The sequence below is a fragment of the Oncorhynchus mykiss genome, chromosome 17 (assembly GCF_057628025.1).
Source record: "Oncorhynchus mykiss isolate SJ-2025 chromosome 17, ASM5762802v1, whole genome shotgun sequence".
NCBI classification, from domain to species: Eukaryota; Metazoa; Chordata; class Actinopteri; order Salmoniformes; family Salmonidae; genus Oncorhynchus; species Oncorhynchus mykiss.
This window is the reverse complement of record NC_143038.1, coordinates 66,742,868-66,764,829: the sequence shown is the minus strand read 5'-3', so window position 1 is coordinate 66,764,829 and position 21,962 is coordinate 66,742,868. Positions and strand designations below refer to the sequence as shown.

The following is a 21,962-nucleotide window of genomic DNA, read 5'->3' as shown; positions in this document are numbered from 1 at the left end:
ATTAAAGCATTAGAGCCTCTCACTAAAGGCCTTAGTCATACAAAAGTTACACTTACATCCGAAATTGTTCTGTAGTAAATTGGTAAGAATGTCTCACCCCATGCCTTTTCCCCTTTATTCAGATTACAACTGCTCACTTTCGGTTATTTTATAACGAAATAATCTCCCAAATTACGTCATTTTTTAAACAAGCCTTATGGTTGCAATTTCAGTTTAATCCACCTGAAAAGACAGAACAATTAATACAACAAATATTGTGGTTAAACTCAAATATACTAAATTAAAAACGTATTTTTCAATAAAAAAAATTTTAAAAGGTATAATTGTTGTAAATTATATCATAACTAGGACTGGTGGAGTTATGTCAGACATGAAGCTAACACAGACATATGGAAATGTCTGCTCTACCCAAAATTTCAACCAACTAATTGCAGCATTACCACAAAAATGGAAGAGGCAAGTAGAATGAGAATGGGGAAAAAGTAAGGAACTTGTCTGTTGGCCCTGCATTAAAACTTTATTCTAGAGCTGGCTGAATATGTGTTGACGTACAACTATTTCAGGTTTGATGATGAATACTACCTCCAAATGAATGGAACATCGATGGGCTCCACATTCGCTCCAAGCTATGCTAACCTTTATGTGGGTCTTTTTGGAGAACTCTTTGTTAATAATGAAAATGAAAATCCATTTTTGAATAAAGTCCTGAAGTGGTATCGATATATTGACGACATGTTTTGCATATGGGAAGGAACTTAAAAAGAGCTGTCAGACTTTATGACACTACTGAATGACATTGACCCCAATCTCAAATTCACTATTGAATGTGACACGCAACGTGTTCATTACCTCGGTATGTGGATTGAGAAATCAAAAGGAACCCTGTTAACAACTCTGTATAGAAAATAAACAGAAATACTCTATTAAAGGGGGACAGCTTCCATCCTGAGCCATTAAAAAGAGGACTTCCAAGAAGCCAGTTTTTCAGACTGCGCCGTATATGCCACTCCACAGAGGATTATCTAGAAGATGCGCACTAGGTTTTTAAGAAGAGGCTATTGGCCACAATTTGTGGATGAAGCTCTTAATTTGGCATTGGGAAAAACACGAGATGAACTGCTACAAAAAAAGACCCGCTAAAGCTAAAGGACACTCCGTAATGTTCACAACCACATATACTTTGAACTCGCGAAAAGTGGGAAATGCGGTCAAGAAACACTGGCATATTTTATCATCGGACCCAGTTTTCCTGGCTGAATTTCAAAATCCACCACTTATTGTGTATAAGAGAGGTCGCAATTTAGGTGATAAATTGGTTCATGCCAACTGCCAGTCACAAAAGACAATCAGCCAGGCTCTTTCACGCCCTCTACCAAATGGTAGCTATAAATGCAGAGGATGCGCACACTGCAACAATATGGTGAAGTGTGAATATTTCTGCCACCCACATACAGGAAAACGGTTCCAAATAAATGAAATTATTACGTGTTCCACCACCCATGTTATTAACATTATTAAATGTCCATGTGCTATGTAGGTAAAACCTCTCGTTCTCTCAAACAGAGAATCAGTGAACATAAAAGTTAAATCAGGACATATGACAGGGATTATCCAGTCACAGTACATTTTAATGACATAAAGCATGACATTTCTTAATTTTAGATTTTATGGTATAGAGAAAGTTAAGATATCAGACATGGGGAGGTGATATCAAATAATACTCTGAGTAAAAGAGAATGTTTTGGGATTTTCACCCTCCAGACATTATTTCCTAAAGGTCTTAATGATGAAATTTCCATGTATGTTATGTTGTGAATTTGAACATGAATTATGCTCCTATTTAAGATCACTCTGATGTTTTTCGTACGATGTACCCAATGATTAATGAGAACTTGCTTGGTAGGTCTATGTCCTCATTGTGGTTTTACAGACGTGTTTAATACGTCTTATTTACACACTTTATTGTAATATTTATGAAATGTATGTTGTTATATTTGGTAGCACTTATTTGTTTTTCCTTCGCCTCAACCCCTTTCGATGAGTGAAACGGATGTGGGTGGGGCTAGGTCTACATAAGGGTGCAACATTTTTTTTTAATCACAAAAGCTCTGACGAAGGCTGTGAGGCCGATACGTAAGCTTATTAAAGATCAGTGATTCTATCCAGAGCAGTGTGCGTTTTCCTTTCTCCTTCATCTTGTTCAACTGTAATTATGCACCTTCAATAAGATTGCTCAGATGTACAAGTGCTTTTTACATTTTGGCCCTGCATTAATAAAGACCATAAATGGTTAAAGAAAATTGTGATTAATAAAAACATATACCAATTTCATTTAAATTGACAGCTGTGCCATTTAAATTGCAAAATAGTTGTGAAGAAATTATCGATGTACCTATTCCATGGCACATGGTTTATGAACTGTCAAGCAAAACAACGCCGGATTCAAAACTTCACATTTTTTTATTTTAAATTCTTGCAACCAAGCAGATAGCAACACTGGGCGATTTGAAAAGTCATAGTCAATCAATCAATAATATAATAATTATTTGAGCAATTTTTTTAATCTTTAATTTACAAGCTATGACAATAGAAATGTTCAGTACTTTTGTGAAGTATCACAGCACAGGTAAAAAATACATGGCAAAGAGAAATCCAAAATGGATGGTGTTAAGAAATAGATGGGAGGGGTTGAATGGAGCTGAAGGGTGGGACTAATAACAACAAGATAACCAATGTAAAATATACGGGGCCTGTAAAATGTATATACTGTAGGTTCAGACATTTTGTGAAATAGCACAGTTACAAATAGAAATCAGAAATAGAGGAAGGACTAAAAACAAACAAAATATAACTATTGTAAAATAGATTGTGCCTGTAAAATGTGTATATGTATAAACTGAAGGTAGAAGCCTAAATATTATTGTTTATTAGTTTACTCCAATTGGGGGAGGGATGGTATGGTTTGCAGGGAATAATAAAGGTATATTCTAAAAAAATTATGTGTGTATGTATATAAACTCAGCAAAAAAAGAAACGCCCCTTTTTCAGGTCTTACTAATACTTATTTTCCACCATAATTTACAAATAAATTCATTAAAAATCCTACAATGTTATTTTCTGGATTTTTTTTTCTCGTTTTGTCTGTCATTGTTGAAGTGTACCTATGATAAATTACAGGCCTCTCTCATCTTTTTAAGTGGGAGAACTTGCACAATTGGTGGCTGACTAAATACTTTTTTGCCCCACTGCATGTGTACAGACCTATACCTATCCTACCCTGCCTTTCTAAGGTCTTCGAAAGCCAAGTCAACAAACAGATTACCGACCAATTCAAATCCCACAGCACCTTCTCTGCTATGCAATCTGGTTTCAGAGCTGGTCATGGGTGCACCTCAGCCACGCTCCAGGTCCTAAACGATATCTTAACCGCCATCGATAAGAAACAATACTGTGCAGCCGTATTCATTGACCTGGCCAAGGCTTTCAACTCTGTCAGTCACCACATCCTCATCGGCAGACTCGATAGCCTTGGTTTCTCATAAGATTGCCTCGTCTGGTTCACCAACTACTTCTCTGATAGAGTTCCATGTGTCAATTGGGAGGGCCTGTTTTCCGGGCCTCTGGCAGTCTCTTGGGGGTGCCACAGGGTTCAATTCTTGGACCGACTCTCTTCTCTGTATACATCAATGATGTCGCTCTTGCTGCTGGCCCTTCTTTGGGCACTGTGTTAACAACCCTCCAGACGAGCTTCAATGCCATACAACTCTCCTTCCTTGGCCTCCAACTGCTCTTAAATACAAGTAAAACTAAATGCATGCTCTTCAACTGATTGCTGCCTGAACCTGCCCGCCCGTCCAGCATCACTACTCTGGACAGTTCTGACTTAGAATATGTGGACAACTACAAATACCTAGGTGTCTGGTTAGACTGTAAACTTCCAGACTCACATCAAACATCTCCAATCGAAAGTTAAATCTAGAATTGGCTTCCTATTTCACAACAAAGCATCCCTCACTCATGCTGCCAAACAGACCCTCTTAAAACTGACCATAATACCGATCCTCGACTTCGGCGATGTAATTCACAAAATAGCCTCCAATACCCTACTCAATAAATTGGATGCAGTCTATCACAGTGCCATCCGTTTTGTCACCAAAGCCCAATATACTTGTAACAGTTGTCTGACGAGGAGGAGTAGTAGGAAGGATCGGAGGACCAATGCGCAGCATGGTAAGTGTTCATGATATTTATTATAACTCAGAACACTAAAGAACAAAACAATAAAGTGACAACGAACGAAACGAAACAGTCCTGTACGGTGAATACACAAAACACAGAACAGAAAATAATCACCCACAACTCAAAGGTGAAACCAGGCTACCTAAGTATGGTTCTCAATCAGGGACAACGATTTACAGCTGCCTCTGATTGAGAACCATACCAGGCCAAACACAGAAATCCCAAATTATAGAAAAAAGAACATAGACTGCCCACCCCAACTCACGCCCTGACCATACTAAAAAAAAGACAAAACAAAGGAACTAAGGTCAGAACGTGGCAATACTACCCACCACTGCGACCTGTACCCTCTCGTTGGCTGGCACTCGCTTCATACTCATCGCCAAACCCACTGGCTCCAGGACATCTACAATACCCTGCTAGGTAAAGTCCCCCCTTATCTCAGCTCGCTGGTCACCATAGCAGCACCCACCTGTAGCACGCGCTCAAGCAGGTACAGTGCCTTGCGAAATAATTCGGCCCCCTTGAACTTTGCGACCTTTTGCCACATTTCAGGCTTCAAACATAAAGATATACAACTGTATTTTTTTGTGAAGAATCAACAACAAGTGGGACACAATCATGAAGTGGAACGACATTTATTGGATATTTCAAACTTTTTTAACAAATCAAAAACGGAAAAATTGGGCGTGCAAAATTATTCAGCCCCTTTACTTTCAGTGCAGCAAACTCTCTCCAGAAGTTCAGTGAGGATCTCTGAATGATCCAATGTTGACCTAAATGACTAATGATGATAAATACAATCCACCTGTGTGTAATCAAGTCTCCGTATAAATGCACCTGCACTGTGATAGTCTCAGAGGTCCGTTAAAAGCGCAGAGAGCATCATGAAGAACAAGGAACACACCAGGCAGGTCCGAGATACTGTTGTGAAGAAGTTTAAAGCCGGATTTGGATACAAAAAGATTTCCCAAGCTTTAAACATCCCAAGGAGCACTGTGCAAGCGATAATATTGAAATGGAAGGAGTATCAGACCACTGCAAATCTACCAAGACCTGGCCGTCCCTCTAAACTTTCAGCTCATACAAGGAGAAGACTGATCAGAGATGCAGCCAAGAGGCCCATGATCACTGGATGAACTGCAGAGATCTACAGCTGAGGTGGGAGACTCTGTCCATAGGACAACAATCAGTCGTATATTGCACAAATCTGGCCTTTATGGAAGAGTGGCAAGAAGAAAGCCATTTCTTAAAGATATCCATAAAAAGTGTTGTTTAAAGTTTGCCACAAGCCACCTGGGAGACACACCAAACATGTGGAAGAAGGTGCTCTGGTCAGATGAAACCAAAATTGAACTTTTTGGCAACAATGCAAAACGTTATGTTTGGCGTAAAAGCAACACAGCTGAACACACCATCCCCACTGTCAAACATGGTGCTGGCAGCATCATGGTTTGGGCCTGCTTTTCTTCAGCAGGGACAGGGAAGTTGTTTAAAATTGATGGGAAGATGGATGGAGCCAAATACAGGACCATTCTGGAAGAAAACCTGATGGAGTCTGCAAAAGACCTGAGACTGGGACGGAGATTTGTCTTCCAACAAGACAATGATCCAAAACATAAAGCAAAATCTACAATGGAAGGGTTCAAAAATAAACATATCCAGGTGTTAGAATGGCCAAGTCAAAGTCCAGACCTGAATCCAATCGAGAATCTGTGGAAAGAACTGAAAACTGCTGTTCACAAATGCTCTCCATCCAACCTCACTGAGCTCGAGCTGTTTTGCAAGGAGGAATCTGAAAAAAATTCAGTCTCTCAATGTGCAAAACTGATAGAGACATACCCCAAGCGACTTACAGCTGTAATCGCAGCAAAAGGTGGCGCTACAAAGTATTAACTTAAGGGGGCTGAATAATTTTGCACGCCCAATTTTTCTGTTTTTGATTTGTTAAAAAAGTTTGAAATATCCAATAAATGTCGTTCCACTTCATGATTGTGTCCCACTTGTTGTTGATTCTTCACAAAAAAATACAGTTTTATATCTTTATGTTTGAAGCCTGAAATGTGGTAAGAGGTCGCAAAGTTCAAGGGGGCCGAATACTTTCGCAAGGCACTGTATATCCATGTAATTCTATGATTTCCAAATTTGTGGCTATTGATGATATCTTCATTTTCTGTGAAAAAGAAGGTGAGAATCTCTCACTTGTTCTTTGAATGTAAATTTGTGTCAGAATTTTTGGAAAACCTTGCAAAGTACTTATTTACTATTATGAACACTGTCTATATTATTGACATTAAAGATATAATATGTTACTATTGCAATGATAACAAAACCACTGAAATTATTGTTAATTTTTTTTATTCTTGTTGCCAAATACTTTATACACAAACACATTTTTTAAACGATCTTATTAAAACATTAACCCTAGTGAATAACTACAAGAATAACATCTTCATGAATCATTATAATAAGATATTTTCAGAGTGAATATAATTGCACTTATAATTGTTTATTTTTTGTATTATTTTATTGATATTTTTTGTATGTTTGAGTATTGTTAAAATGTATTTGGCTGTGTTTGGTTTGTTACACATGTTTGATGTAAGTTGATTTTTGTATTATTAATTATTATTCATAATTATTATTTTTTATAAAAAAAGAAAAAAACATAACAGTGGCCACACTCCCTCTCATGCTCTTGGTCCTCATCTTTGTAAGTCACCTTGATTTGGCACCTGTGCGTTTTATCCGTAAAAAAAAAGAAAGAAAACATTTAGCGAATTCCATGACAGTAGCTAAAGCAAGGGACTATTAGCAGCACACTAGTAGACTACAAATGCATGCTGGAGCGGCATGCCCTGAGCTCGTGGAGTGAGTGCTACTGGAGCAAAATTGGAGCTGGCGAGAAGGCCGACGCTCCAGCCTTTGGGAATCTTGCTCCAAATTCCAATCAAATTTGACAAGCTCCGGTTCCAGGTCCGCACGACTCATATACTCTGGTAGGAGCTGAAGTTTACTGATGACCTCTAGTGGCGAGCTGGGGAACACTTTACCTACAGCCTGCAGGTATAGATAGCAATGATTAGACTTGTCATAAGACGTTATAAAGGCTAATATATGCTAATGATAAGCTGTAGAGTGCTATATCTCCAGGCTTTATGTAAAGTGATTTAACGTCGGTTCCATATTAAATGGGGTCCTCCACATAGTCTAGAGCCCTCAAACTCAACTCTGGACCTTGCATTTTTTTCATTGCCCCCCTAGGGACTGATTTAGACCTGGGATACCAGGTGTGTGCATTTAATTATCAGGTAGAACAGAAAACCAGCAGGCTCCGGACCTAGTAGGGTAGGCGTTGAATACCCAGGGTCTAGCATATACATAAATGGACACTACACTCTTAGAAAATAAATTGCTATCTAGAACCAAAAATGGTTCTTCGACTGTCCCCATCGAATAACCCTTTGAAGAAACTTTTGGTTCCAGGTAGAATATTTTGGGTTTCCATGTAGAACCCTTTCCAAAACAGTTCTAACTGGAACCCAAAAGGGTTCTACATGGAACCAAAAAGGGTTCACCTATGGGGACAACCGCATAACCCTTTTTTCTAAGAGTGTACGTTACATGTCCACAGAGTGCATGTTTTTGGAGCATCGTACCAGGGTGCAGATTAACTTTATTGTTTTACGTTATCCTCTTGGATCCAGCACCGGGGAAACGTTTTTTTTATGGATGTATACCTCCCTCTATCCACAGAATGCATGTACCTATCATCATCACAATAGTCATATCAATGTTTTGATGAAGAATTTTATTTTGTTGTATGCAGATGAACAGGCACTACAGTTTGTAGAGTAAATAGCTATTATTCTAAACAGACAGACTTCTAGACCACTAGGGCTTTCCCACATGTCCAACCACTGGTTCCCCTACATACAGTACGCAAAACGAGGTAAAACGCAAGGTAAATGCATCGTTAAATATGCATGCTCTCTTTTTCTCCCTGTTAGAGTGTGTGTTGTGAGTATGGGTGGTGGCTCAGGTAAAGCATTTACGGAGTTAGCTAGGCTTGTGTTTCAGAGCTTGCGCTGCCACAACACTCATTATGAGAGCTGATGGTTAAAGTGTTTTATCCCACAATCGGATGTGTACAGTCCCAAAATGTCCCCCCACAGCCATATATCCCAGATCTCCAGAATAAACTTCTAGCAGCAGAAAATGCAGTTTCCTCATCAATATTTCAGTGGAGGCTCGGCTTTCTGCCTTTTTCTGCAGTGCACTTTGTACTGTAGCTTTTTGTAAGAGTACACACCTCTTGTGTTGAGAGAGCAGTCAGGGTATTATAGCCTTCACTACCTCCCAGGGTTGCTAAGGAAACGAACACAACAGCTGTGTCATATAACAGTCACACGTATAATCTCTGCTGAAGATTCTGTTGGATTCACCAGCTCAAAATACAAGGATTGAGATTTAACAGGATTTTATGCTGCATAGATTCCAATTCTCCCAATTATTTGGAGATGTTAAAAAACATTGAATATACTGATTTGTCTAAATTTTGCCAGTTAAGAGACCAAAATCATTGGCATCAGTTTTCATAAGATTACGTTTAGGATTCAACAGACAGGATAAAAACATAAACAAAGTTAGGTCAATTTGTACAGTAAGCTCACAGCAGAATTCAATGCTTATTTATGGTGATCGAGCATGCAATGACTGTTAGATCAGCGATAGCAAGGTGGAGACGGTGCCGGGACACAGTAAAGGTGACATCATTTTCATTCAGAAAAAAGACAGGACATAGAAGTCGTATAATAAACTGAAGCCATGGCAACAAAAACAGTTATGGTTACAGTGTTGAGCCAGAGGAGACAGGATCTAGTATCTCCCATGAGGAAGTGGGGCTCTCGTTGGGTTGTTACTGTAAATGTGATCATCCATACAGCAAATTCCCAGAATTAGCTCATATCCCCACATTTCTTTGGCTCCTTTAATTTGGTCAGGGAAAGTCCATTTCTGATGACAAGCCTATTCCCGTTTCACCATTGATGGAGTAGGGTGGTGTTGGATCAATTTTGTATTTGTGCTGAACCTTTGTGGAGGTCGACGTAGGCTAATTAATGTTTGAACCCTGACCCTTTGAAAAAGCCACTGTTGTAAACATGTAACCAGAAAAAAGCAAGGGGGTGTTGTTCACATGCTCTCACACCTAAACCCAACACATGGTCAGAGGTACTAGAAGTGATGAGTCCAGAAAGCAGTTGGGTCAAGAAATTACACAGGAAATTACAGGCACATGAGGGACATGGTCAGAGGTACTACAAGTACACTCAATGCTGCCTTGGGGAAGGTATGTATTCTATACCAGTGTTTCTCATTCCCAGGATCCATGGTCCGATGGGAACCGGTCCCTGGGACATTGCTGAGTGGTCCATCAGGTGGTTATCTGACTGACACTGTCACGACTCCTACCGAAGGTGGCTCCTCTTCCTGTTCGGGTGGAGCTCGGCGGTCGTCGTCACCGGTCTACTAGCTGCCGCCGATCCCTTTTCCCTTTTCTGTTGGTTTTGTCTTATTGGTTTCACCTGTTTCTTGTTTAGGTTTTTAGTTGGGCTGTTTAAGCTGGTAAGGACCGCCTGCTCTTTGTGTGGGCTTATTTTTCCACTGTGTTTATGTGTGGTAGTGTGTTTCGTTTTGGATTTTTCTCCAGACTAGTTAGGTCCTGTTTTTGGGCCAATCGTGGATGTGCGCCCGGTATTTGGCGCGTACGATTTTCACTGTGCCTAAATAAAAGCACTATTCTGTACCTTCTGCCTCCTGCGCCTGACTCCGCACCCACTACGCCTGAGTACGTCACAGACACTGATTTCATCTGATCTTGAGAGCAGGTTTTCAACATAAACAGGCATCCAAGCTTACCAGTCCCTGGTACAACGGTGTGTAGAGAAACACTGTTGTATACCGTTACACTGAACAAGGCTCAACAGTGTAGTACTGCTCTGCTCCGCTCGAAAGTGATTTGTCCAGGATCAGCTAAATGTCATTATTGTGATCCAGTAGGACATGCTGCTGCTGTTGCTCAGGGGGAAAACACCAAACACTGCATAACACTCAACACAGGAGCAACTCACATAGAAAAGATAGAAAAAGAGTGAGAATCTGTTGTACTGTACAGCATATTTAAAACCTTACATGGAATGACAGATGCAAAAAAAAAAAAAAAAAACAGGACTGTACAGTTTCGCATAGCATCCAGGTTGCAAAAAAAATCTGCTAATATTTACAATGCACAGTGCATAGCTTATTCTGGCTATGCAGGCACCATTGACTATACCATATCACTGGTGTTACGAGGGAACATACTTCCATACTGCCAGGTACATTTCATCACAACCACAGCACAACATTGGAATAGAACACGGCAGAATATTTTCCTGCGCTCGTAGGAGTTGTGGTGTTGTTGGTACACACATACTGCCATGGTTTGACTGTGGTAACAATCCCAGTGTTGTAGCTGATATGTGTTGGTTATGTTGGTGCTGTGTTTCTCTGAAGTGGGTCCTAGGGGAGTGTTTAAATAAAGACTGCTCAGTTAGTGTGTTGGTTGGTCAGGCAGAGAGGGGGAACAGGGAAGCGTTGCTTTGAAGTCTCTGGCAATGTGCAGTATGATTGGACGGTTCAGTCTGGGTGACCCAAGCAACTAGATGGGCTCTACGTAATTAGCAGGATATAAGCCCAACAAAATGGGCTCTACGTAATTAGCAGGATATAAACCCAACTAGATGGGCTCTACGTAATTAGCAGGATATAAACCCAACTTGCCACTGTCCAACAGGCCTTTACACCAGCCTTGCTCATCCTCGTCTTCTAGTTTAGTTAGCTCGTCTCCTGTGAGAAAGGACGGAGCGAGAGATGGTGAGGGAGAGATGGAGCAAGAGAGAGAGGGAGAGCAAGATGGAGAGAGGGAGAGCGAGGTGGAGAGAGAGAGAGAGAGAGAGGGTGAGTTGGAGAGCGAGGGAGAGAGAGAGAGGGAGAGAGAGTGAGAGGGAGAGAGGGAGTGAGAGATGGAGATGGAGAGAGAGTGAGAGAGAGGAAGGGAAGGAGAGAGAGAGACATCAGATTGACACACAATTTTGATTGATTTTTGATTATCAACAAACATGAATTCAATTTGAATTCAATTTGAAATCAACCAAACCTTGAAACTCTGTTGTAGATTTTTGGTTGAAATCTGGGTTATATTTGAGGTGTGTGTGTTAACTTTTTGCAAACTGTACCTCAAACTGATGCCAGTTCATATGCATGCCAGGGCCGTGGATGTTGCTATTGTTTGTTTTCTTTTTGGGATGAAAAAGGTAATGAGACAAAAAAACTGATTTTTATGTTTGGAAACCTTTTATCCTACTGCGGGTTAGTTAGATGATTGGTTTTAAATCATATATATCAAAACAAATATCATTGAAAAGTCCAGTGCACAATGTAGTGTCTTTCTTGTGGTACCCAATCAACAGATTTCGTTTCTAAAAGGTTCACAAGTAGTAGTAGTAGTTGTAGTCGTAGTAGTAGCAGCAGTAGTGGCAGCAGTATTAGTAACGTTATTGTCCCAAATGGGAAATAGATTTTTTGACATAACATTTTCAAAAGATACATGACAAACAGAATCACAACCAAATAGAGTTGTTAGTTCTTGTTGGGATGCTCACCTGCTTTAAAGGTGAGTTCATCCTGTTCCTGCCCGTCATAGTCGTACAGCGCCCTGACCCGTACGCCCTTCGCTGACTCATCCTCAAAGGGGTTGGCTCCACCCCCATTGGTGTCTGAGCCTGAGTTTGGCGCGGCCTGCTCATCGTCTGACCACTCTGCCGACTGGTCCTGGGAGGAGTAGGCCTGGTCCTGGGAGGAGTAGGCCTGGTTCTTATCAGAGCTGCTCACACTGTGGAGGAGGAGACGTTTCAACATCCTAGACCATCATCATCATTGTTCGGTTGCAGAAAAGTTTCACCACAAGCTTCCTCCAGTAACTAGGATCACTATTCATCAACATGGTCATCATGTGACCAGCACAGAGGAGAAAGGGCTGAGTGAATTGGAGACCCAAACTGTATGTTTCACTTTTATGAGCTGATCTCTTTATTCATGTCAACCCAGCACGAGAAAACATGCGCCGCCCCCACTTCTCTGTTCTGCTATAATCACATAACAATACTAAAACAACTGGGTGACATCATCTTCTGGCCACTAAACAGCACTTGTGGAGATATTACCAAACACAACTGTGACATTTCACAATAGGTTATTGGAAAGGGAAAGGGGATACCTTTTTAGTTGAACAACTGAATGCACTCAACCGAAATATTCAGCATTTAACCCCACATCAGAGAGGTGCGGGGGGCTGCCCTAATCGACATCGTATTGATACTGTAGTTTGCAATAACATCGCATGCTTTGTATTTCTGAACGGTTAACTTTATATCAACATTAATCATTGCTGCCACCTCCTGGACATTAGATTAGATAAATGTTCTAGCCCCCAATACAAGAGGAAATAGTATTGAGCAAACAACTGATATCATCTGTATGAAAACAGATATAACGTCTCATACACATAATTCATATATTGCCTATTGCACCTATGGGCTATTCTGGCTCGGACAAGGCATATTTACAATTTAACCCCTTACACATTACACATCGGACAAGGCTTACTTACTTACTATTGCACAATGCCTATTACACCCCTGACATCATAAAATTAGATACATTCTGCTGTTAGTATTGATAAAACATGAAAATGGTCTCTGTGATGACACTCACAGTGACTCTACATGTTAGAAAGGCATGTTTGTTCTTCTACAGAAGGTAACCGTGGTGGTGGAGAGACCAACCTGCCCCTGTCTGTGAGACCAACCTGCCCCTGTCTGTGAGACCAACCTGCCTCTGTCTGTGAGACCAACCTGCCCCTGTCTATGAAACCGACCTGCCCCTGTCTGTGAGACCAACCTGCCCCTGTCTCCAGCCGGTGCTGCCACATGGTTCGGTGCTGCCACATGGTTGGGTGCTGCTGTCACGCTAGTCAGCATTATACCGTCTGCCCCTTTCTTCGACTTCTCTCGTTTGCTGATCATGTGAGTGAGCTCTGGATTGTACTCCTGGAAGGAAGGAAGGAAGGTGGGGAGCAAGCCAGTTACAAGTCAATTCCTAGTTTTTCCCCTTCAGTCAATGGAGGAAGTGAATTGAAATGAATTCCATGAGTTGAAAACGATCAATTAAAACACGCATTGTTAGGCTAACTGGGAAGAAGTGGTTGTGTACCTCAAACTGGGGCCAGTTCATATGCATACCAGGGCCGTGGTTGTTGCTGAACCACTTCAGGTCATCTTGTGCACTGGCAGAGGTGATGGTGTGTTCCAGGTCTCTGTACACTGTGGCGTAACTGAAGACGGATAGAGAGAAGTTACATCTCTATTCTGACACATTCATCTTGACTCAGTGTATCATAATGGTGGTGCCCAGGTGGTGTGAGTATGGACCTACCTTTGGTTCTCGGTGAGGTTGAGGTGTCGTTTGATGTCCAACAGCACCTCCCTGAGGAAGCTCAGTCTCTTCTCCTCAAACTGCTGACACGTGTCAAACACTGTCTCCATGTTCTCCATGTACTGGGGCGTACACTTCCTCAGCTCATCCAGAGTCTTCTCATACTTCTCCTTAGCCTGCATGGTGAAGATCAGACAGAGAGTATGTTAATAACATGTTAGGGATAAACAACCACACAGGCTGTACAGTTGAGAGCTGAGGGTCCGAGGACCCCAGCAAAGCGGGTTATGTGTTTTAATGTTTCAGAGCCCTTTCAGAATGTGTTTTAGTGTTTCAGAGCCCTTTCAGAATGTGTTTTCATGTTTCAGAGCCCTTTCAGAATGTGTTTTAGTGTTTCAGAGCCCTTTCAGAATGTGTTTTAGTGTTTCAGAGCCCTTTCAGAATGTGTTTTAGTGTTTCAGAGCCCTTTCAGAATGTGTTTTAGTGTTTCAGAGCCCTTTCAGAATGTGTTTTAGTGTTTCAGAGCCTTTCAGAATGTGTTTTAGTGTTTCAGAGCCCTTTCAGAATGTGTTTTAGTGTTTCAGAGCCCTTTCAGAATGTTTATTTTAATGTTTCAGAGCCCTTTCAGAATGTGTTTTAATGTTTCAGAGCCCTTTCAGAATGTGTTTTAATGTTTCAGAGCCTTTTCAGAATGTGTTTTAGTGTTTCAGAGCCTTTCAGAATGTGTTTTAGTGTTTCAGAGCCCTTTCAGAATGTTTATTTTAATGTTTCAGAGCCCTTTCAGAATGTGTTTTAGTGTTTCAGAGCCCTTTCAGAATGTGTTTTAATGTTTCAGAGCCCTTTCAGAATGTGTTTTAATGTTTCAGAGCCCTTTCAGAATGTGTTTTAGTGTTTCAGAGCCCTTTCAGAATGTGTTTTAGTGTTTCAGAGCCCTTTCAGAATGTGTTTTAGTGTTTCAGAGCCCTTTCAGAATGTGTTTTAGTGATTCAGAGCCCTTTCAGAATGTTTATTTTAATGTTTCAGAGCCCTTTCAGAATGTGTTTTAGTGTTTCAGAGCCCTTTCAGAATGTTATTTTAATGTTTCAGAGCCCTTTCAGAATGTGTTTTAATGTTTCAGAGCCCTTTCAGAATGTGTTTTAGTGTTTCAGAGCCCTTTCAGAATGTGTTTTAATGTTTCAGAGCCCTTTCAGAATGTGTTTTAATGTTTCAGAGCCCTTTCAGAATGTGTTTTAGTGTTTCAGAGCCCTTTCAGAATGTGTTTTAGTGTTTCAGAGCCCTTTCAGAATGTGTTTTAGTGTTTCAGAGCCCTTTCAGAATGTTTATTTTAATGTTTCAGAGCCCTTTCAGAATGTTTATTTTAATGTTTCAGAGCCCTTTCAGAATGTTTATTTTAATGTTTCAGACCCCTTTCAGAATGTGTTTTAGTGTTTCAGAGCCCTTTCAGAATGTTTATTTTAATGTTTCAGAATAGCTTTCAGAATGTGTTTTAGTGTTTCAGAGCCCTTTCAGAATGTGTTTTAATGTTTCAGAGCCCTTTCAGAATGTTTATTTTAATGTTTCAGAATAGCTTTCAGAATGTGTTTTAGTGTTTCAGAGCCCTTTCAGAATGTGTTTTCATGTTTCAGAGCCCTTTCAGAATGTGTTTTAATGTTTCAGAGCCCTTTCAGAATGTGTTTTGGTGTTTCAGAGCCCTTTCATAATGTGTTTTAATGTTTCAGAGCCCTTTCAGAATGTGTTTTAATGTTTCAGAGCCTTTTCAGAATGTGTTTTAGTGTTTCAGAGCCTTTCAGAATGTGTTTTAGTGTTTCAGAGCCCTTTCAGAATGTTTATTTTAATGTTTCAGAGCCCTTTCAGAATGTGTTTTAGTGTTTCAGAGCCCTTTCAGAATGTGTTTTAATGTTTCAGAGCCCTTTCAGAATGTGTTTTAATGTTTCAGAGCCCTTTCAGAATGTGTTTTAGTGTTTCAGAGCCCTTTCAGAATGTGTTTTAGTGTTTCAGAGCCCTTTCAGAATGTGTTTTAGTGTTTCAGAGCCCTTTCAGAATGTGTTTTAGTGATTCAGAGCCCTTTCAGAATGTTTATTTTAATGTTTCAGAGCCCTTTCAGAATGTGTTTTAGTGTTTCAGAGCCCTTTCAGAATGTGTTTTAATGTTTCAGAGCCCTTTCAGAATGTGTTTTAGTGTTTCAGAGCCCTTTCAGAACGTTTATTTTAATGTTTCAGAGCCCTTTCAGAATGTGTTTTAGTGTTTCAGAGCCCTTTCAGAATGTGTTTTAATGTTTCAGAGCCCTTTCAGAATGTGTTTTAGTGTTTCAGAGCCCTTTCAGAATGTGTTTTAGTGTTTCAGAGCCCTTTCAGAATGTGTTTTAGTGTTTCAGAGCCCTTTCAGAATGTGTTTTAGTGTTTCAGAGCCCTTTCAGAATGTGTTTTAGTGTTTCAGAGCCCTTTCAGAATGTGTTTTAGTGTTTCAGAGCACTTTCAGAATGTTTATTTTAATGTTTCAGAGCCCTTTCAGAATGTGTTTTAATGTTTCAGAGCCCTTTCAGAATGTGTTTTAGTGTTTCAGAGCCCTTTCAGAATGTGTTTTAGTGTTTCAGAGCCCTTTCAGAATGTGTTAATGTTTCAGAGCCCTTTCAGAATGTGTTTTAGTGTTTCAGAGCCCTTTCAGAATGTGTTTTAATGTTTCAGAGCCCTTTCAGAATGTGTTTTAGTGTTTCAGAGCCCTTTCAGAATGTTTATTTTAATGTTTCAGAGCCCTTTCAGAATGTGTTTTAGTGTTTCAGAGCCCTTTCAGAATGTGTTTTAGTGTTTCAGAGCCCTTTCAGAATGTGTTTTAATGTTTCAGAGCCCTTTCAGAATGTGTTTTAGTGTTTCAGAGCCCTTTCAGAATGTTTATTTTAATGTTTCAGAGCCCTTTCAGAATGTGTTTTAGTGTTTCAGAGCCCTTTCAGAATGTGTTTTAATGTTTCAGAGCCCTTTCAGAATGTGTTTTAGTGTTTCAGAGCCCTTTCAGAATGTTTATTTTAATGTTTCAGAGCCCTTTCAGAATGTGTTTTAATGTTTCAGAGCCCTTTCAGAATGTGTTTTAATGTTTCAGAGCCCTTTCAGAATGTGTTTTAGCGTTTCAGAGCCCTTTCAGAATGTGTTTTAGTGTTTCAGAGCCCTTTCAGAATGTGTTTTAGTGTTTCAGAGCCCTTTCAGAATGTGTTTTAGTGTTTCAGAGCCCTTTCAGAATGTTTATTTTAATGTTTCAGAGCCCTTTCAGAATGTTTATTTTAATGTTTCAGAGCCCTTTCAGAATGTGTTTTAATGTTTCAGAGCCCTTTCAGAATGTGTTTTAGTGTTTCAGAGCCCTTTCAGAATGTGTTTTAGTGTTTCAGAGCCCTTTCAGAATGTGTTTTAATGTTTCAGAACCCTTTCAGAATGTGTTTTAGTGTTTCAGAGCCCTTTCAGAATGTGTTTTAATGTTTCAGAGCCCTTTCAGAATGTGTTTTAGTGTTTCAGAGCCCTTTCAGAATGTGTTTTAGTGTTTCAGAGCCCTTTCAGAATGTGTTTTAGTGTTTCAGAGCCCTTTCAGAATGTGTTTTAGTGATTCAGAGCCCTTTCAGAATGTTTATTTTAATGTTTCAGAGCCCTTTCAGAATGTTTATTTTAATGTTTCAGAGCCCTTTCAGAATGTGTTTTAATGTTTCAGAGCCCTTTCAAAATGTGTATTAATGTTTCAGAGCCCTTTCAGAATGTGTTTTAGTGTTTCAGAGCCCTTTCAGAATGTGTTTTAATGTTTCAGAGCCCTTTCAGAATGTGTTTTAGTGTTTCAGAGCCCTTTCAGAATGTGTTTTGGTGTTTCAGAGCCCTTTCAGAATGTGTTTTAATGTTTCAGAGCCCTTTCAGAATGTGTTTTGGTGTTTCAGAGCCCTTTCAGAATGTTTATTTTAATGTTTCAGAATAGCTTTCAGAACGTGTTTTAGTGTTTCAGAGCCCTTTCAGAATGTGTTTTAATGTTTCAGAGCCCTTTCAGAATGTGTTTTAGTGTTTCAGAGCCCTTTCAGAATGTGTTTTAATGTTTCAGAGCCCTTTCAGAATGTTTATTTTAATGTTTCAGAATAGCTTTCAGAATGTGTTTTAGTGTTTCAGAGCCCTTTCAGAATGTGTTTTCATGTTTCAGAGCCCTTTCAGAATGTGTTTTAATGTTTCAGAGCCTTTTCAGAATGTGTTTTGGTGTTTCAGAGCCCTTTCAGAATGTGTTTTAATGTTTCAGAGCCCTTTCAGAATGTTTATTTTAATGTTTCAGAATAGCTTTCAGAATGTGTTTTAGTGTTTCAGAGCCCTTTCAGAATGTGTTTTAGTGTTTCAGAGCCCTTTCAGAATGTGTTTTAATGTTTCAGAGCCTTTTCAGAATGTGTTTTGGTGTTTCAGAGCCCTTTCAGAATGTGTTTTAATGTTTCAGAGCCCTTTCAGAATGTTTATTTTAATGTTTCAGAATAGCTTTCAGAATGTGTTTTAGTGTTTCAGAGCCCTTTCAGAATGTGTTTTAATGTTTCAGAGCCCTTTCAGAATGTGTTTTGGTGTTTCAGAGCCCTTTCATAATGTTTATTTTAATGTCAACATTTTACACCTTAAAACCTGTTGCGACTCTAGGGGCAGTATTTTCACTTTAAAAAAACAAACATTCCTGGGTTGCCTGGGGAGTAGGGGCCTGGGGAGTAGGGAACTGGGCAGTAGGGGTCTGGATAGTAGGGGTCTGGGCAGTAGGGGTCAGGGGAGTAGGGGTCTGGGGAGCTCACCTTCTGAGAGTCCTGCTTGCACTTGTCCACCTTGTCCAGGAGCTTCTTCTGCTGGTCGGCTGTGACTGAGGTGTCTGCCTTGCTGTTGGCCTCTCTGCTGGATGCCACCTTCTCCTCCTTACACGCCAGGTGGTACGTCTTCTTGGCAGTCTCAAGCTGAGGAGAGAAGATATGGTATATTTTTGAAGGATATTTATACTTTTGGAGGTATCATTTCAATGCAAACTACTTCAAGGTTACAGCAGAGCGTGGTGCATGTTCTGATTTGGTCCAGATCTCTACGGCAATGCTCAAGTGTACAGTAGTTCAGGTGGTTGCCCCTCACCTCCTTGAGCTTCTTGGCCCATGGTTTCTGAGCCTTCTTGAAGCCCTCCTCTGCCTCTTTGGTTTCCTTGAAGCCTCCCATCATCTGTTTGTGGTAGGAGTCCTTCTGCCAGTTCTTCACCTTCTCAAAGTCATTGTTGAGCAGTCCGTTCTTCACATCCTGGTGCAGCTCACTCACCTTCTCAGCCTCTGTCATCATTGCCACCCAGGCCCTCTCCACACTGCCGTACTGGGGCCCTGAGGGAGAGGGATAAGAGGTAGGGTTAGAAGGAGAAGGAGAAGAGGGCCAGGGTTAGAGGGAGAAGGAGAAGAGGGTCAGGGTTAGAGGGAGACGGAGAAGAGGGTCAGAGTTAGAGGGAGAAGGAGAAGAGGGTCAGGGTTAGAGGGAGACGGAGAAGAGGGTCAGAGTTAGAGGGAGAAGGAGAAGAGGGTCAGGGTTAGAGGAAGAAGGAGAAGAGGTAGGGTTAGAGGGAGAAGGAGAAGAGGGTCAGGGTTAGAGGGAGAAGGAGAAGAGGGCCAGGGTTAGAGGGAGAGGGAGAAGAGGGTCAGGGTTAGACGGAGAAGATGTAGGGTTAGAGGGAGAAGGAGAAGAGGGTCAGGGTTAGAGGGAGAAGGAGAAGAGGGCCAGGGTTAGAGGGAGAAGAGGGTCAGGGTTAGACGGAGAAGAGGTAGGGTTAGAGGGAGAAGGGGAAGAGGGTCAGGGTTAGAGGGAGAAGGAGAAGAGGGTCAGGGTTAGAGGGAGAAGGAGAAGAGGGCCAGGGTTAGAGGGAGAGGGAGAAGAGGGTCAGGGTTAGACGGAGAAGATGTAGGGTTAGAGGGAGAAGGAGAAGAGGGTCAGGATTAGAGGGAGAAGAGGTAGGGTTAGAGGGACAGGGAGAAGAGGGTCAGGGTTAGAGGGAGAGGGAGAAGAGGGTCAGGGTTAGAGGGAGGTCCATTAGTATTTTGAGAAACAGATGGTATTACTCTGACTCAATGAATATCCTGCACATTGCATTCGCTGTACTCCCATGACAAAACAAGAAGGAGTTTATTATTTTTTTAAAGCATGCTCCTACAGATGGCAATACAACTCTTCCAATCCACTGTAAGCTGCTGGGTGTGTCTCCCCTTCTCCCCTCGTACCTTTATCCACCAGCTGTCTCCATCTCTTAGACCAGTCGGTCAGCTGCTGGCTGTAGGCCTTCTCGATTTTGGCACGCTCTTGTATACAGTTCATCAGGTCATTGCAGAGCCGGTGGCCATCATCAATCCGCTTCACAGCACGCTTATAGTTTCCCACCTTTCATAGGTACCAGAATGAGAGGCATTTCAATTACATTCAAAACATTCCACCTTAAGAATGTGGCGTTCCACGAACAGTGGTGTCAGTGTCTCCCTACTGAGTGATCATTGTCGTGCCACCTTAAGAACGGTATTGTCAGTGTCTCCCTACTGAGTGATCATTGTCGTGCCACCTTAAGAACGGTATTGTCAGTGTCTCCCTACTGAGTGATCATTGTCGCGCCACCTTAAGAACGGTATTGTCAGTGTCTCCCTACTGAGTGATCATTGTCGCGCCACCTTAAGAACGGTATTGGCAGTGTCTCCCTACTGAGTGATCATTGTCGCGCCACCTTAAGAACGGTATTGTCAGTGTCTCCCTACTGAGTGATCATTGTCGTGCCACCTTAAGAACGGTATTGTCAGTGTCTCCCTACTGAGTGATCATTGTCGCGCCACCTTAAGAACGGTATTGTCAGTGTCTCCCTACTGAGTGATCATTGTCGCGCCACCTTAAGAACGGTATTGTCAGTGTCTCCCTACTGAGTGATCATTGTCGCGCCACCTTAAGAACGGTATTGTCAGTGTCTCCCTACTGAGTGATCATTGTCGCGCCACCTTAAGAACGGTATTGTCAGTGTCTCCCTACTGAGTGATCATTGTCATGCCACCTTAAGAACGGTATTGTCAGTGTCTCCCTAATGAGTGATCATTGTCATGCCACCTGAAGAACGGTATTGTCAGTGTCTCCCTAATGAGTGATCATTGTCATGCCACCTGAAGAACGGTATTGTCAGTGTCTCCCTAATGAGTGATCATTGTCGTGCCACCTTAAGAACGGTATTGTCAGTGTCTCCCTACTGAGTGATCATTGTCGTGCCACCTTAAGAACGGTATTGTCAGTGTCTCCCTAATGAGTGATCATTGTCGTGCCACCTTAAGAACGGTATTGTCAGTGTCTCCCTGAGTGATACAGTGAGGAGCAATAAAATACATGAAAACAAGAGACATAGACAGAAAAGGACACAGCTAGACATGGACACTGACACAAAGGACACAGCTAGACATGGACACTGACACAAAGGACACAGCTAGACATGGACACTGACACAAAGGACACAGCTAGACATGGACACTGACACAAAGGAAACAGCTAGACATGGACACTGACACAAAGGACACAGCTAGACATGGCCACTGACACAAAGGACACAGCTAGACATGGACACTGACACAAAGGACACAGCTAGACATGGACACTGACACAAAGGACACAGCTAGACATGGACACTGACACAAAGGACACAGCTAGACATGGACACTGACACAAAGGACACAGCTGACATGGACACTGACACAAAGTACACAGCTGACAAGGGGAAAGGACAACAAGGAACACAGCTACTCTATATCTAACAGAAAGCCTTCCTAAAGGGTTTAGGCCATTTTTAAAGGAGCCCAGAGTCTGAGGTTCCTTCATCAGTAGCCCTAGTCAGCGGCCTGTCACACTGCCAGCTCTGCTGCAAAGCCAAAAGAGGGTGACGCAGTGCCAGCAAAGTGTGGACACCTGGAGTTTCTGGTTCAAATCCCAGTTCCACTGAAAGGGATGCATGTTTGACTACATATTAATGTATCTCCAAACAGGTGTGGTCTGTTCTCACCTCCCAGAAGCTGTCTGTGCCATCCTCCTGGCTGGCCGACTCGTCATAGGCGCCTGACATGATCCTAGATTTGTCAGAGAGGACGTGAGGAGGTTTTGGTCTTGGTCTTCAGGCACTGAGGGAAGGAGAAAGAGGACCATTAATAATAGCAATACAATGTGGTC

At 41.5% G+C, this 21,962-nt stretch overlaps 1 protein-coding gene across 11 annotated transcripts in view; it reads right to left on the bottom strand.

Annotated features, from left to right (window-relative positions):
* Nucleotides 1-8,031: 8,031 nt before the first annotated feature.
* LOC110494727 (protein kinase C and casein kinase substrate in neurons protein 1) overlaps nt 8,032-21,962 on the bottom strand; it is a 44,810-nt gene continuing 30,879 nt past the window's right edge. For 5 of the 11 annotated variants that reach the window (XM_090206405.1, XM_036950785.2, XM_090206404.1 and 2 more), the window contains 10 exons: nt 21,799-21,913; nt 20,000-20,156; nt 18,879-19,114; nt 18,554-18,709; nt 13,774-13,949; nt 13,552-13,672; nt 13,240-13,388; nt 11,943-12,172; nt 11,517-11,576; nt 8,032-11,127 (listed from right to left, as the gene is read on the bottom strand). In XM_090206405.1, coding sequence (XP_090062531.1) covers nt 11,563-11,576; nt 11,943-12,172; nt 13,240-13,388; nt 13,552-13,672; nt 13,774-13,949; nt 18,554-18,709; nt 18,879-19,114; nt 20,000-20,156; nt 21,799-21,858 — 1,299 coding nt within the window. In that variant the 5' untranslated portion in view covers nt 21,859-21,913 and the 3' untranslated portion in view covers nt 8,032-11,127; nt 11,517-11,562. Of the gene's footprint in view, nt 11,128-11,516; nt 11,577-11,942; nt 12,173-13,239; nt 13,389-13,551; nt 13,673-13,769; nt 13,950-18,553; nt 18,710-18,878; nt 19,115-19,999; nt 20,157-21,798; nt 21,914-21,962 lie in introns of those variants that run through there. The other 6 variants (XM_090206403.1, XM_036950779.2, XM_036950780.2 and 3 more) reach the window with 2 other exon arrangements.